General features: G+C 39.2%; 1 protein-coding gene across 1 annotated transcript in view; it reads left to right on the plus strand.

Moving 5' to 3' along the window:
* Positions 1-15,473, plus strand: part of RSPRY1 (ring finger and SPRY domain containing 1) — a 47,094-nt gene that overhangs the window by 5,819 nt on the left and 25,802 nt on the right. The window contains 3 exon segments of the mRNA XM_055332220.1: positions 8,134-8,638; positions 14,229-14,281; positions 14,961-15,073. Coding sequence (XP_055188195.1) covers positions 8,289-8,638; positions 14,229-14,281; positions 14,961-15,073 — 516 coding nt within the window. The 5' untranslated portion in view covers positions 8,134-8,288.

The following is a 15,473-nucleotide window of genomic DNA, read 5'->3' on the forward strand; positions in this document are numbered from 1 at the left end:
CTAAAGACAAAAACACACTTGTTAAAATGTCTTCAGGTGGTTTCTGTTTCAACTCAAGAGTATACCGTTGACATATAATATACTTTTCTTATCCACTTATTGTGCTAACAATCAATCTTAACCTCCCAAGTTTTCCTCATTTAAACACAACCTTCAGCAAAAAAAAAAAAAAAAAAGGTGATCTTTGGTGTGTCCTATAGAATATTTTATTTTTTTTAATTTATTTATTTATGATAGTCACACAGAGAGAGAGAGAGAGAGGCAGAGACACAGGCAGAGGGAGAAGCAGGCTCCATGCACCGGGAGCCCGATATGGGATTCGATCCAGGATCGCGCCCTGAGCCAAAGGCAGGCGCCAAACCGCTGCGCCACCCAGGGATCCCCCTATAGAATATTTTAAAAGCAAATATGTTTTATGGGTAAGATTTACCTTGATAAGGTTTGAGTTACATGGATGTATGCATTAGACAAAATTTGGCACATATATGCTTAAGATTATATATTTCATTATATGTAAATTTAACCTCTAAAAACATATTGAGGGATGCCTGGGTGGCTCAGTGGTTGAGCATCTTCCTTCAGCTCAGGGCATGATCCCAGGATTCTGGGATCCAGTCCCACATCGGGCTCCCTGCTGGGAGCCCGCTTCTCCCTCTGCCTATGTCTCTGCCTCTCTCTCTCTCCGTGTCTCTCATTAATAAATAAATAAAATCTTAAAAAAAAAAGAAAAAGAAAACATATTGAAGTCCAGTTTGTGGTATGCATGGTGAATGATTTAGGGGGCAGTATACTGATGTCTGTAATTTACTTTGAAATGTATCAAAACCAATTAGATGGACTGATGATGGATAGAGATGGATGGATGTGTGATAAAGCAAGTAGAGTAAAATGTTGTTAGAATGTAGATGGTGGGTATCTAGGTGTTCACTGTAAAATTCAACTTTTCTGTATGTTTGAAATTGTTCATAATTAAATGTTGAGGGGGCACTAAATATGACACTAGAAGCTATCATTGTAATACATTCACTACCTTAGGACAAAGTCCAAAACATATTCCAATGAAGGAAAACCATTAAAATTTCCAGTGTATTACGTGTTCGTGCTGTGGGATTTAGTCTTCGGGAACTGGGTAGTGGATTGGAAAAAATTACTGCATCCTGTAATACTGTTTTGTAATGATGAGGGAAGGATGACAGCAATAGTAATTTCATGCCCAAAGTTTGGTTTTTCTTCCTATGGCTATTCATTTAACCAGCTTCTTCTTTCTCGGCAGCATAATTCTGAAGTCTTATTTTCAGAGAAAAGAAAGTATTCTTAATGCCACTGAGCTGTATTATGATTGAATGCAAGCAAATATTTGAAGAGATGAATCATTGATTCCTGGACCATTGTCAGACAGGGTTAGACCAGTTGGCCAGATGTCTCTGTGGTGAGCTGTTTATGATGGTAGAGGTCTATGTGTTGAGTACCAGACCTCACCGCTTTAATACTAAACTTACTGAGAGCCCGTTTGATTTTTTTCCTTTCAAAGCAGCTTTAAAGTAGATAAAATGTAAAAATCGAATAAGTCATAAGTGACATAGAAATGAATAGTCTTAAAAAAAATAGTCTTCACTTTCTTTTGTAAGAGGAAATGCTTGATTATAATTATGCCCCTGCAGCAAAATGTCTATGAACAGTATAATGATTTACAAAGCATTACCATTTAGATGGTTAAAAGTGTCTCTAGTAAGCAGTGGCTTCCAGCGGTATCATTATAATCAGTTGATTGCTACAGCCAATATCTAAGCATTGTGTCTATTTAAATTATGTGACTTTTTTTTCTCAAAATTGAGACTCTGACCATCTAATGCTAAGTAGTCTTCAAAGTTATGGGAAAGTATATAGGTATTTGAGATATTTTGCCTTTATATAATCTCTATTCTTATTCATTTTCCATTCTATTCAGCCTGTCAACAGTTGAATGGCATTACCCATAAGCAGGGTAGCATCTCAGTTTATTATGATGCTTCTTCATAGGGTGGATCTGGTGGGAAATAAATATAGGGAGCTATTCACTTTGTTGATATGTACTATATGCAATCATTAATGGATATAACGGTATTCTAATGGGTTTTTTTGGATACCCTCTCCAAAAGGCTATGTTCAAAGAAAGTCTTAGTTCAATTTTCTGGAAAGGGAGATTAATTGTTTTGACTGCAGATGTATCACTCTAGTGTTTCAGTTTGTCCCTTCATTCAGTCAGTAGGTCCTGCCTGTTGTGACAGGTCAGATTTTATGGCACAATAATTTCCAGACCCAGCCACTATCAGAATCAACTGGAGAATTTTAAGAAGACACTTGTTTGGGTCACATCCTAGAAATTTTGATTCTGATGAAAATTAGAACCAGGAGTTTGCATTTTAAGAAGAACCTAAGCAATCATCACCTTTGGTATGCTTAAGCTACAGTCCCTTCCAAGGTTCTTTGTCTAAACGTGTAGATAGGGATCCCTGGGTGGCGCAGCGGTTTGGCGCCTGCCTTTGGCCCAGGGCGCGATCCTGGAGACCCGGGATCGAATCCCACGTCGGGCTCCCGGTGCATGGAGCCTGCTTCTCCCTCTGCCTGTGTCTCTGCCTCTCTCCCTCTCTCTGTGACTATCATAAATAAATAAAAATTAAAAAAAAAATTTAAAAAAAAAAAAAAAATAAACGTGTAGATAAGTAAAAATTATTTTAGTACAGAGTAGATGAGAACTAGAAAAGATAACTTCTTTGATTATCTTAGTGCTCTTAAATCAGGTCTTTTTCCAGAGTCCCCATATCCCAGATTATTTAGTTACTTTCAATAACATCTTTCGTTTTTAGATCCAGTGTGTTAGGCCCTGTGCCACATATTGACAATGCATTCTTCCATTGAATCCTCACAGTAGTTCTGTGTAAGAACTACTATTATCTCCATGTCTTAAAGTCTGTCAATAGCCGGGGTAATTAGAATATGTAGCTGTAAATATTGCAGGGCTGGGATTTGAGCCCAGTCTATCCAACAAAGCCCAGGCCCCGTGCTGGAGGTGGTCTCTAGCATCCTTTATAAGATCTATAGGCTGAGTGTTACTGTCTCAAAACAACGGTCCTGGAGAAGAAGAGGACCACATAACGTTTTTTGGGATGAGATAAAACAAAGCTGTGTAGAGTGTAATTGTTTAGTTTCATTATCCAATCTTTTGCCTAAAGTATTCGCAGTTTGTTCTCTGAGAAAAGTACCATGAGTGACAAAGATTTCCAGATGCAAAGCAATACATTCTTCAACACTGAGTAAATCTAAAAGACCATACAGTTTGTTCATCTATGTGCCCTGCCTTTAGCTGTAACCATTAAGATTCTCTGTACATTTCAGAAGGTTTTTAAAGATGCCAGCTCTTTTTTTTTTTTTCTTTATGTTGCATAGGCTTTCCTTTGAAATGCTTCACAGCTCCTCCCATCTAATTAACCTCTTCCTTCCACCTGGTCTTTACAGTTGGTCCTTTCTCAAAGGAGAAAGCCTTTGATTTTAAAATATTTTAAAACTTTATTTATTTTACTTTGTTTCCTCCAATGACAAATTTTGTAGTTAGCATCCTCTCCTGCGTCATTTAGGGAAAATGACTCTTGGAAGAAACTGACCTGAACTACACTTGAGTTCAATATGAAAATGGGGGGGGGGAGCCCACTAAATTCTTGTCATCTCCCTCCAAATTTAGTCAGATTTTTGGGAACCCTGGGTGGTGCAGCGGTTTAGCGCCTGCCTTTGGCCCAGGGCGCGATCCTGGAGACCCGGGATCGAATCCCACGTCGGGTTCCCGGTGCATGGAGCCTGCTTCTCCCTCTGCCTGTGTCTCTGCCTCTCTTTCTCTCTGTGTGACTATCATAAATAAATAAAAATTAAAAAAAAAATTTAGTCAGATTTTTAAAAATACCTGTATGTATTAGATATCTTCCATTTTTTAAAAGATTTTATTTATTCATTCATCAGAGAGACAGAGAGAGGCAGAGACATAGGCAGAGGGAGAAGCCCGCTTCCCCCAGGAAGCCCGATATGGGACTCAAAACTGGGATGCCAGGATCATGCCCTGAGCCAAAGATGATGCTCAACCACTGAGCCACCCAGGCCTTCCTAGATATATCATCCATTTACTTTGGAACTGTACTAAAAGGAAACCTGCATAGATTAATTCTTTATCCAGTTTAGCAACAAAAAATTTTTTTGGATAAAATGAAGTTTAAGACTCTCAGATTCAACAAGCTTTTTTTTTTTTTTTTTAAACTCAATGCTTTTCTCACAAGCATTCCCAATATTTCTTGTCAGTCTAAATAGCTTTAGAAGTGTTGGCATTAAACTGTAAGGATCCTCTGTTCTCTTGCCTCAAAGACTTTGTTTTCTGGGACTTAATCTCACTTTGATATTTTCAAATCATTACCAGTTTTTTTTTTTTTCTAAATACCTGATTGGCCTCCCTTCCTTACGTATACATACATTCCCCAACTTAATGTGTCTGGTTGGACTGAATCTTCTATTTGCATGTCATGCCTGTCCCAGCTTCCATACTGATCATGTGGAAAGGCGCAGAAGCTTTAGAGAAGCCAGTAGACTTCTCTCTGCTCTAGTAACCTTGACACCATGGAGCAGCATGAGAAAGCACTTGGCTAGGAGATGAAGCATTCCCAAATAGAATGAATCCTAGGCCACTCCTACCATCCAACTACTATTAGTTGGTTTAGACATAGATTTTTATGGCATTGTGAATAAGAAACTATGACAATCCAGAGTATGAATTTTGATACAGTCTTAAATGGGATGAAGAGTAGTTTTAGATATTCTGCTGTATAGAAAGATGTGTTGTGGGGCACCTGGATGGCTCAGTTGCTTAAGTGTCTGCCTTCTGCTCAGGTCATGATCCTGGGACCCTGGGTTAGAGCCTCACATTGGGCTCCCAGCTCAGTGGAGAACCAGCTTCTCCCACTTCCTCTCCCTGCCGCTCTCCCTGCTTGTGCTCTTTCTCTCTCTGTCAAATAAAATAAAATCTTAAAAAAAAAAAAAAGAAAAGAAAGATGTGGTGTTAAGGGGGGGAAGCAGGAATCCCTGGTGACTCAGTGGTTTAGCGCCTGCCTTCAGCCCAGGGCGTGATCCTGGAATCCTTGGATCTCGTTCCACATTGGGCTCCCTGATGGAGCCTGCTTCTCCCTATGACTATCTCTCTCTCTCTCTCTCTCTCTCTCTGTCTCTGTCTCTGTCTCTCATGAATAAATAAAATCTTTTAAAAAGGGAGGGGCACGGGAAAGCAAACCACAGAACAATAGCTATGGCATTGTCCTAGTTTTAAAAATTTTTGTGAGTATGTAATAATAGATATAGTAATATGTTTGGAAATAGACATATGAAGCTTTTAGCAGGGATTACCTCTGGAAAAGGGAACGGGCTGTGAAGAAAGCCTTGAGAGGCTTTCACTTTTCTGTAGGCTAGATGCAGCATTTGGGTCTTAAAATGAATGCATGTCCATTTTTTGTTTTAAAAAGTTAACAGGGGTGCCTGGATGACTTGCTCAGTTAAATGTCTGCCTTTGGCTCAGGTCATGATCTGGGGTTCCTGAGATAGAGCCTCACATTGGGCTCCCTGCTCAGTGGGGAGCCTGCTTTTCTCTCCTCCCTGGCTTGTGCACTCTGTTGCTATCTCTGGTTCACTCTCAAATAAAATATTTTTTTAAAAAGTTAACAATGGTTTAATATCATACTTTGGGATTTCAAGGGAATGCACTAGTGGCATATCAGCTGGGCAAATCTATCAGAAAACCTAGGATTCTTTACCCCTTCCCATCTGAACTGCTCCCTCTCTGAACATTCTGTGAGAAGGGCAGAGGACATTGCTTCTTAAATGTTACTTTTTGGTCTTTCTCAGAAAACAGCATAGTTTTTAAAAATCAATAGCAATTTGTACCAAGGACCCTCTTAAAAGCGTTGTTTTTGATTTCTGTCTTCTATCCTCTTAAGCATTGAAATTTCTTGATTATCTGCCTTATGGGGGAGGAATTGTCTACCATGGTCCCTGCAATAATGGAAATGGTATTATTTCAACTCTTTGCTAGTTTAGAATGTGTCCTTTTTTATTTTTTAAAAAAGATAATATTTATTTTTATTTGATAGAGTACACGAGCTAGGGGAGGGGCAGAGGAAGAAGCAGGCTCCCCACTGAGCAGGGAGCCAGATGCAGGGCTTCATCCCAGGACCCCGGGATCAGGATCTGAGCCAAAGGCAGGTGCTTAACCGACAGAGCCACCCTGATGCCCAGAATGTGTCCCTTTTAAAAGGCTATTTCCACCTGAGTCCTTGCCTCATGCTCCTACCTATGCTCCAGTCACATCCTTTTAAGTATAACCTCCAAATTTGAGAGACAGCCTGTTTGGGGGGGAGCGAAGAACACCTATGTTATTACTTAGCTATCGCCATCTTGGTAGTCTAGAGGGAGATGATGTCTGTTGCCTCTCTTCTCTTTTCTCCTCCCTTTCCTTTCCTTTGTCCCTCCCCCTCTCTGAATAGATTAGATTATTATATGTATGTGTAAAGACATCATATCTCCATCTATCTCCTTCAGTTTTCCTCCATGAGCAGTACCTAAACTGGGCAATATTTAGAAGAATTTGCTGCAAATCTGCCCCAGTAATAGAAGTAACTTCTAATTCCTTTGAATTACATATTTTATTTTTATCAGTTCCTGAGGTGTACTCAATATATGCAGATATAATTGTAAATAACCAAATATTGAGTGGAGAGTATGCACTAGTCTCTCTTCCTTATGTGTCCATTTGTGTCCCTCTGGGCCCTGTCACCAGGTATTGGTCTGATTTTTTAATTTCTGTTACCAACCCCACCCTGTCTGTATTCTTCCAAATCCTCCTCTCCAAACCTAACCAGATTTTCTCAGTTTAACAAAGAGCAGTTTCTATCATTAGGTGTTTTGTTGTGTACAGGATGAGAATAGCCATCCATGAATTCCTGGAGGGCGGGGACTGTGCTGTGTCCATCTTTATTCTCCCAGGGCTGGCACTGTTTGGCACAAGATGCTTACTCGGTATTTTTAGACAAAGATAATTGGTGCATTCTTCTTCATAACTTTGTAGCAGACATGTCCTACAACAAATTGATCATTGTGAAAATGTAACCTTGTGATACATATTTGCCTCTCCCCAGTCTTGCTTACATAACAGAAAAACTTTATAACTGCTCCTGTGATTTCTGTTCATTCTCAAGAGTCCCTCCAAATGGAAAATCTATGCAGTTTGGTGAATGTATTCAAGTGAAACACTCTACCTTTTATTCTTCTCGATATCAAGTGGGTACTATCATGTTTGCAACATAACTTTTTAAAGAACAAACATCTGTAATTAGTTTATTTGAAACATACTGGTTGGCTTGCACACTTCTGTGTGCAAGAACTTCTGTGTGCAACAACTGCACACTTCTTCTAATGTATTTTTTTATAGGTAGAACTACATGTATGGTTTTAAAAAAAAATCAGGGCAGCCCGGGTGGCTCAGAGGTTTAAAACCGCCACCTTCAGCCCATGGTGCGATCCTGGAGACCTGGGATTGAGTCCCACGATGGGCTCCCTGCATGGAGCCTGCATCTCCCTCTGCCTGTGTCTCTGCCTCTCTCTCTCTCTCTCTGTCTCCCTCATAAAAAATAAATAAAATCTTAAAAAAATAAAAATAAAAAACAAATCAATGGTAACTCCTGTTTATAAGGGTACAGTTTAGCAACTAACTTTATAATATGAAAAGGAATTCTTGATTGTTAATTCTCTTATGCAGAGGTACTTCTTTGTGTTGGAAACCTATAAAAATAACCAAAGATGTTTGGCATTGTAATTCTAATGCCTATAAAACCACACTAAGAAAGTTCTGAGTAATTTTTTTTTTAAGATTTTATTTATTTATTCATGAGAGACCCAGAGAGAGAGAGAGGCAGAGAAGCAGGCTCCCCGCAGGGAGTCTGACGTGGACTCAATCCCACGTCTCCAGGATCATGCCCTGGGCTGAAGCCTGTGCTAAACCACTGAGCTGCCCAATTTTGAGTAATTAAATGACCAAGAACCGTGGATTCATTTTTCTTTTCTTTCTTTTAGAACTGCTACTGGATGACCCGGGTTCCCTGTAATTGATAATGTCGGAGATCAATTCTGCAACTTTCTTCCACATTCAGTTGTTAAAAACAAATAGAATGCAAGTTCCTCAACTCCGGATTATGAAAACAGTACTTGGAAAACTGAAAACTATCTAAATGATTGTCTTTGGTTGGGCCGTGTTCTTAGTGAGCAGAAGCCTTGGCCAGGGTCTGCTGTTGACTCTTGAGGAGCACATAGCCCACTTCCTGGGGACTAGAGGTGCCACTGCTACCATGGGTAATTCCTGCATCTGCCGAGATGACAGTGGAGCAGAAGACAGTGTTGACACCCAGCAGCAACAGGCCGAAAACAGTGCAGTACCCACTGTTGACACGAGGAACCAACCCCGGGACCCTGTTCGGCCACCAAGGAGGGGCCGAGGACCACATGAGCCAAGGAGAAAGAAACAAAATGTAGATGGGCTAGTGCTGGATACACTAGCAGTCATACGGACTCTTGTAGATAAGTAAGTATCTGACTCCTTAGTCACCTCCTCTGCAATGAAAAGGAACATAATTTTTTGCTCCTTCACTTCATTAGGACATAATCGCCAAGCCATGAGCTTATAATGCAGAGAGACTATTTTATTTCCCCTCTGATGGCAGGGTAAATTATAAGGTTTGATGTTTTTACTTGCCACATCTACTCCTATCTGGAAATGTCTAAACATTTCGATAGCAGAAAACACTAATTAAGGTTACAGTCTTTATTAGGGAAGGTAGTAAACGAGTGAATTTATGTTGCAAGCTACTATAGGTAATGGTTTCACGAAGACCGACTCTTATCTTGCTTGCCTATCTATGCCACTTACCAGAGATTCAAGATGAGTTCTTTTCCAAGAGCATAGCTGCATGCCCTTTTGGCAACATAAGGACATAGGCCAAGGAGAGTATTCATCCTCCTCCCATTTTGTATCCCTTATTTGGCCATCTTAGATCCATTTGGAAAGCTTGTAAATTGGAATGCAGGGCACACTTGTACCTGTTTTGTTTCTCCTATGCTTTGTCTAACTCTACATGTGAAATCCCAGATTGAGTAACAGTGAAATGGAAGAACATTGTTCAAGTTGAAAAAATATTTTAAGTATAGTTCAATGGTTAGGAGCAAAAGTTTTAGAACCATGATGGACCAAGTTTCAGATTTTGGCCCAGCCCCTTAACTAGCTACATGACACTGGGTGAATTACTTCCCTAAGCCTCAGATTCCTCATGTATAAGAGGGAAATTTAAAAAAAAAAGAAAAAAGATGGGATCCCTGGGTGGCGCAGCGGTTTGGCGCCTGCCTTTGGCCCAGGGCGCGATCCTGGAGACCCGGGATCGAATCCCACATCGGGCTCCCAGTGCATGGAGCCTGCTTCTCCCTCTGCCTGTGTCTCTGCCTCTCTCTCTCTCACTGTGTGCCTGTCATAAATAAAATTTAAAAAAAAAATTTAAAAAAAAATAAATTAAAAAAAAATAAAAAAGAAAAAGAAAATAATACGTTTTTACAGGGATTATCATAAAATATATAAAGCATCTAGCATAGTGCTTTACACATTACAGTTGCTCAACAGATGATCATTTGCAGGAGGTTTTTTAGAGTTATATCTATTTTGTTTTTTGTTTTGTTTTGCTTCAGCATCTGCTAGCAAATTTAAGTATCTAAATATTTGATCACATTTATAAAAACCCAGTTTAAAAAAAAAAACAGTTTTGTTTAACCCTCAAAACTATAGCATTAAGCAAGGTGTACCTGTGCATATTATTCTGAGGTAATTTTTCCCCCCTCAGAGAAATTTGTTTTGCATATTTTTCTATCTGCCATAGAACATCCTGGGGAAAGAATGGTTCTTACAAATATACTCCATAACCAGTTCAGAAAGGCCTTCCTAAGTTTACTAAACCAGGCTTTGAACTAGTTCTGGTATCTGAACTAATTTAAAATGTTCATATGCTTGTAGAAAATATTTATTGAATATAAATCTTTGCCACTTACATCCCTCAAACCCAGGCAAGGGGCTAGAAGCCATTATAATAAAGTTTCTTCATGGTGACATTAAAAACATACTATAAAATTATAATGAAAAGTTGCCCTTCCCAAATAAGGCAGTAAATCACAAGCAGTGTTATTTAAGCCCATTGGAAAAACAGGTACAGAATAGGCTTTGCCATATTTTTTAAGAGTGTGTGGGAACAAGGTAGTAGCTTTATCGCCAAGCTTTTAGAAAATACTACATATTATGAGTGAACTTGTTGATAAAGCACATAATTCACTTACATGAGGCAAGCAGCATACATTTGAGTAATAGTCCTTTTTATCTTAAACCTGCGTATACTGAATTACAGCTATAACTCTTCTGAGAATGGACAAATAAGGCAGATGGAGAGCAAGTGTGACAAGACCTGTTAGTCTAATAGCAAAACAGGTTTCGGAGAGTTACAGTCTCTGTAGCTGGGTTTTCAGAAGCTACTAGAGGAGAAGAATTTCATAACCTATAAAGCTGATAGGGCTATTACAACTAACCATGAACGTTAGGGCAGCTGGGCTTCATACAAGTGTACCTAAAAGGGTGTATGCAGATGTTGCAATTACAGAGCAGTTGGCATTGACTGCTCTCCTCTTTCTTTCTTTCTTTCTTTCTTTTCTTTTCTTTTCTTTTCTTTTCTTTTCTTTTCTTTTCTTTTTTTTCTTTTCTTTTTTTTTTTTTTTTAAGATTTTATTTATTTATTCATGAGAGAAACAGAAAGAGAGAGAGGCAGAGACACAGGCAGAGGGAGAAGCAGGCTCCATGCAGGAAGCCTGACATGGGACTTGATCCTGGGTCTCCAGGATCAGGCCCTGGGCTGAAGGCAGCACTAAACCACTGAGCCACCCCGGCTGCCCTGCTCTCCTCTTTCTGCTTGTTACTGAGGAAAGGGTGACACTAGAGCAAGAGAGTTGTTATAGGAAACACACTTTAAGTGCTCTCACTTTCAAGTCATTTTGAAGTTCTGTTATTTGCATTTTTTTGGTAGAAACTTGATCCTCAGATTGTCAATGGTATTAATGTTAGTTATTCTCATATGATTTGGAACAATAATTTACAGAGTCCTGATGGAAGTTTTTTCTTCACTGTTTGTGTGTGTTCTGTCTCTCTGTCATTCTGTCCTTCTCTCTGTGTTATCTCTCTTCTTGTCACTTTCATTGTCATCCTCATCTACCTTCAGCCTATGACTGAACCTAAAATGGATGGTTCCAAGTTCCCATTTCACTGTAGGAAGCCTAAGTCCTGCTGCATGGCTTTCTTCACCTTTTCTGTCACTGCAGATTTGAAGCTTGATAACACTTGTAGCTCAGATTATCATTCGTAACTTACCTTCTTTCACCGAGAGGGGAATCCTGTCCAAGCTTCACTTTGTCTGTTCCATCCCTTGCACAGGTGGGGTTTTGGTCCCCATTACCTCCCACGCAGGCTGAAGGCTCCTGGTCACTTCTATCTAGTTCCAGACAGTGAGCCCTGCTGTCCTACGGCTTTAGTTCCTGCCTCCCACCAGGAATCTCTGCTCCACGTCCATTCCACAAAGAAGTTTATCTGGTTTTTTGAATGTAAGGATATGGGTGTCCTTTAAGTGCATCTGTGTAGAATTGAGGTCCTTAGAGTCCTTATTGGTCACTAACCCTGTCATATTTTATTATTTTTCCCTTTTCCCCTAATCCCATTGTCCCCTTTGCCACCCACTATCCAAATATCAGTGGGTAACCATTCTTGTGATTTTAAGCTATGTTCTCCCAATCTGCCTGTCATATATTTGTTTATGTCTGTATAGAAAGTTTATATTAGGGTTTAGTGTCTGATTTTAAAAACTTATGTAAGTGGGACGCCTGGGTAGCTCAGTGATTGAGCATCTGTCTTTGGCTCAGGTCATGATCCCCGGGTCCTGGGATCGAGTCCTACATCGGGCTCCCCACAGGGAACCTGCTTCTCCCGCTGCTTGTATCTCTGCTTCTCTCTGTGTCTCTCACGAATAAATAAAATCTTTAAAAAACAAACTTATATAAGTGATACAATTGTAGGAATCTTTGTTTTTTAAGATTTTATTTATTTATTTACTTATTTACCTGAGAGATTGAAAGAGACAGAGTGTACAAACATGGGGAACAACAGAGGGAGAGGGAGAGGAAGAAGCAGGCTCCCCGCTAAGCACGGAGTCCAGTGCGGGACTCAATCCCAGAACCCTGGGATCATGACCCTAACCCAAGGTAGAGGCTTAACTGATTGAGCCATCCAGGCGCCCCTAGTTGTATAAATCTTTGTTTTTAACTTCTCTCAACATTATGTTTGAGACTGATGTTGCTGTATGTAAACCTATAACTGCTTCTAACTCCTGCACAGAATTCCTTTGTATGCTTGAAAGTACTATATTTTATTATCCTGTAATCTGGTGATGGCCACTTAGATTAGTTCAAGGGATGCCTGGGTGGCTCAGCAGTTGAGCATCTGCCTTCGGCTCAGGGCATGATCCCAGGATATGGGATCAAGTCCCACATTGGGCTCCCTGCAAGGAGCCTGCTTCTCCCTCTGCCTAGGTCTCTGCCTCTCTCTCTCTTTCTCTCTCTCTCTCTGTGTGTCTCATGAATAAATAAACCTTTAAAAAAAAAGATTAATTCAAAATTTTCCTACAAATGGCACTACAACAAATAACGTCATATGCATCTATTACCTGTGTAATAGTTCTCTAGCATTGTTGGGTATATGCACATTTAATTTCATTATTACTAGATTGCTCTCTAGAAATATTTGTAATCAGTTATATCATTTAAGACAAATATTTTAAATGAGAACTTTCCCTTGCTATGGAAGTGTACCAGATATGTCAAATATCCAGTACCTAATGAGTACCTGAAATGAACTTAATAATTTCCATATCCCAAGATTAATCGGAGGATTAAGTGATTGAAGACAATAGTTTTTATGGTTTTCTTCAGAGTAAAACAGAGAACTACAATATGTAAATAAATGTGAATATATTCCCTAAGTAATTAGATTTATCATTATTTGATGGCGAATATTTCATTCATTATGCTTTAGTTTCCCTAAAGCGCCTCCTTAAGATTCCTGGGATCATAGATTGAAAACCCACTGTAAGATATATAATGCCATTTTATTTTTATTTTTATGTTTTTTAAAGATTATTTATTTATTCATGAGAGACAGAGAGGCAGAGACACAGGCAGGGGGAGAAGCAGGCTCCATGCAGGGAGCCTGATGTGGGACTCCATTCTGGGACTCCAGGACCACACCCTGGGCTGAAGGCGGCGCTAAACCAACCGCTCAGCCACCCGGGCTGCCCTATAATGCCATTTTAGAGCAATGTCTAGAATATTTTTTAAAATTTATTTGAGAGAAAGCATGAGCCAAGGGAGGGGCAGAGGGAGAAGCAGGTGCCCCACTGAGCTGGGAGCCCAACATAGGTCTCAGACCCAGTACCCTGAGATCATGACTTGAGTCAAAGGCAGATGCTTAACCAACTGAGCCATCCTGGTGCCCCCAGTGCCTAGAATATTAAATAATTCCTCAATTAAGTTTGGTTTATTTTTCTTCTAACACCCATTTTATGAATTTCAAGCAAATAGTGATATTTCCGAGAAAAACACTTAAAAATGAAGATGTTTATGTAGACTCTTGCTTCCATAAATCCTCTGTTGAGATTACAATCTCTCTTCCCAGTGTTTCTTTGAGGTAAGTTGGAGGAAGACCATGTTGCCTTCCCTGGCTCGTTTCAGTTGCCATCAGCCTCTAGAGGAAAGCTCAAAGTAGTCCTCTGGCCTCTAGTTTTAGGCCAATGGTGGTCCTTTCCTATGCCCTCCCACCCATTTTATTTGTGGGCCATCACAGGTGGCAGCCTGGAAATTAGCATATGTGGTGTGTATTTATTCTTACAGAGTGGAGCTCCAGACTCTCTTCCATCTCTCTCCACATCCATGAACACGTTCATTTCTTCTTTCTCTCTCTAGACCCACACTTTGAGTTTGAATTTGAGTTAGAATTGTCATTTCTTAGTTCTTCAAGTTTGATGTCTTGACTATTTGTTTTTCAGTGATCAGGAACCTCCCTATTCAATGATTACATTGCACGAAATGGCAGAAACAGGTATTCTTAAAGTTTTCTTAAAATACTTTCTAACAAATTAATGACTATGAAGAAATGTGGCTACTTTTTTTTTTTTTAATAAGATTTCAAAAGTACTTAACACACATGGCCATGAAAAAAGCCATTAGTATATGGAAATTTTCCTGTACTGGAGTAACGATTAATAACCACTGTATACTGCATCCTGAATATGTAGCTGCACCTCTCAGTATTGGTTTTATTGCACTGAAGTTATTGAAAGAAATTTTTTTTTGGCATTCTATAGATCTTTGGCCATAACTGTTTTAGAATGGGGAGAAATATTTTTGTCCCACAATTTCCTGAGTTTCATTCCGAAAGTAGAGCCAACTGCTTCAGATACTGAATCTTCTCAATAAACTCCTAAATAAGATGCTGAAACTATTTTAATTATGATTTGAGATCCCGGGACTATAGCTTCACTTTGCTCCAAATGAAGATGCCTCCAAACCACCAGACTCCTATAAGTTAAGAAACTTTGGTTCTACCATGATGGCTACAATTAATGACTATGTCCATCCCATTGTTAGCTGCTTAAAAGCTATAGGATGAAATCCAAAAGTGTTTCTATTTTAATGTGAAGTCACTTTGTGTTATGTTATATATTTTTACATTTTTAAAATAGTGGCTCCATCATATAATCTTCTCGATTTGCTCTTAGATGAAGGATGGTTAGACGTTGTCCAGTCTTTAATTAGAGTTATTCCATTGGAAGATCCACTGGGACCAGCTGTTATAACATTATTGCTAGATGAATGTCCATTGCCCACTAAAGTAAGTTAATACTTGTCTTTTATGAAACTGTCACCTATGCTTTACATTTGGGGTCTGTTTCATTCGATATTGACTTCATTTATGTAAGTTTATTTTTTATTAATGAGGTGCTACACCCTCTTTCCATCAATAACTATAAAGCTTTAATTTAAAATTTAAAAAAATCTTAAAAATGAAAGCATTTATACCTGAAATGGCAATCTGTATTTGAAATTGAAAGAGAATGTTCAGTTGCTAAGCTGATTTTCTTATCTCCCACAGAATAATTTTCTCATTACAGAATGTTTTCGTTAATGTTTTCTATTAGGAGAAAAAACCGTTACACTAAAAGCATCTGTGAGTCTTAAACATATTAAAGATTGGTGTAACCTACATTTTCCCTTATATAGAACTAAAGTAT

This window comes from Nyctereutes procyonoides, unplaced genomic scaffold (assembly GCF_905146905.1).
Source record: "Nyctereutes procyonoides isolate TBG_1078 unplaced genomic scaffold, NYPRO_anot_genome, whole genome shotgun sequence".
Lineage (NCBI taxonomy): Eukaryota > Metazoa > Chordata > Mammalia > Carnivora > Canidae > Nyctereutes > Nyctereutes procyonoides.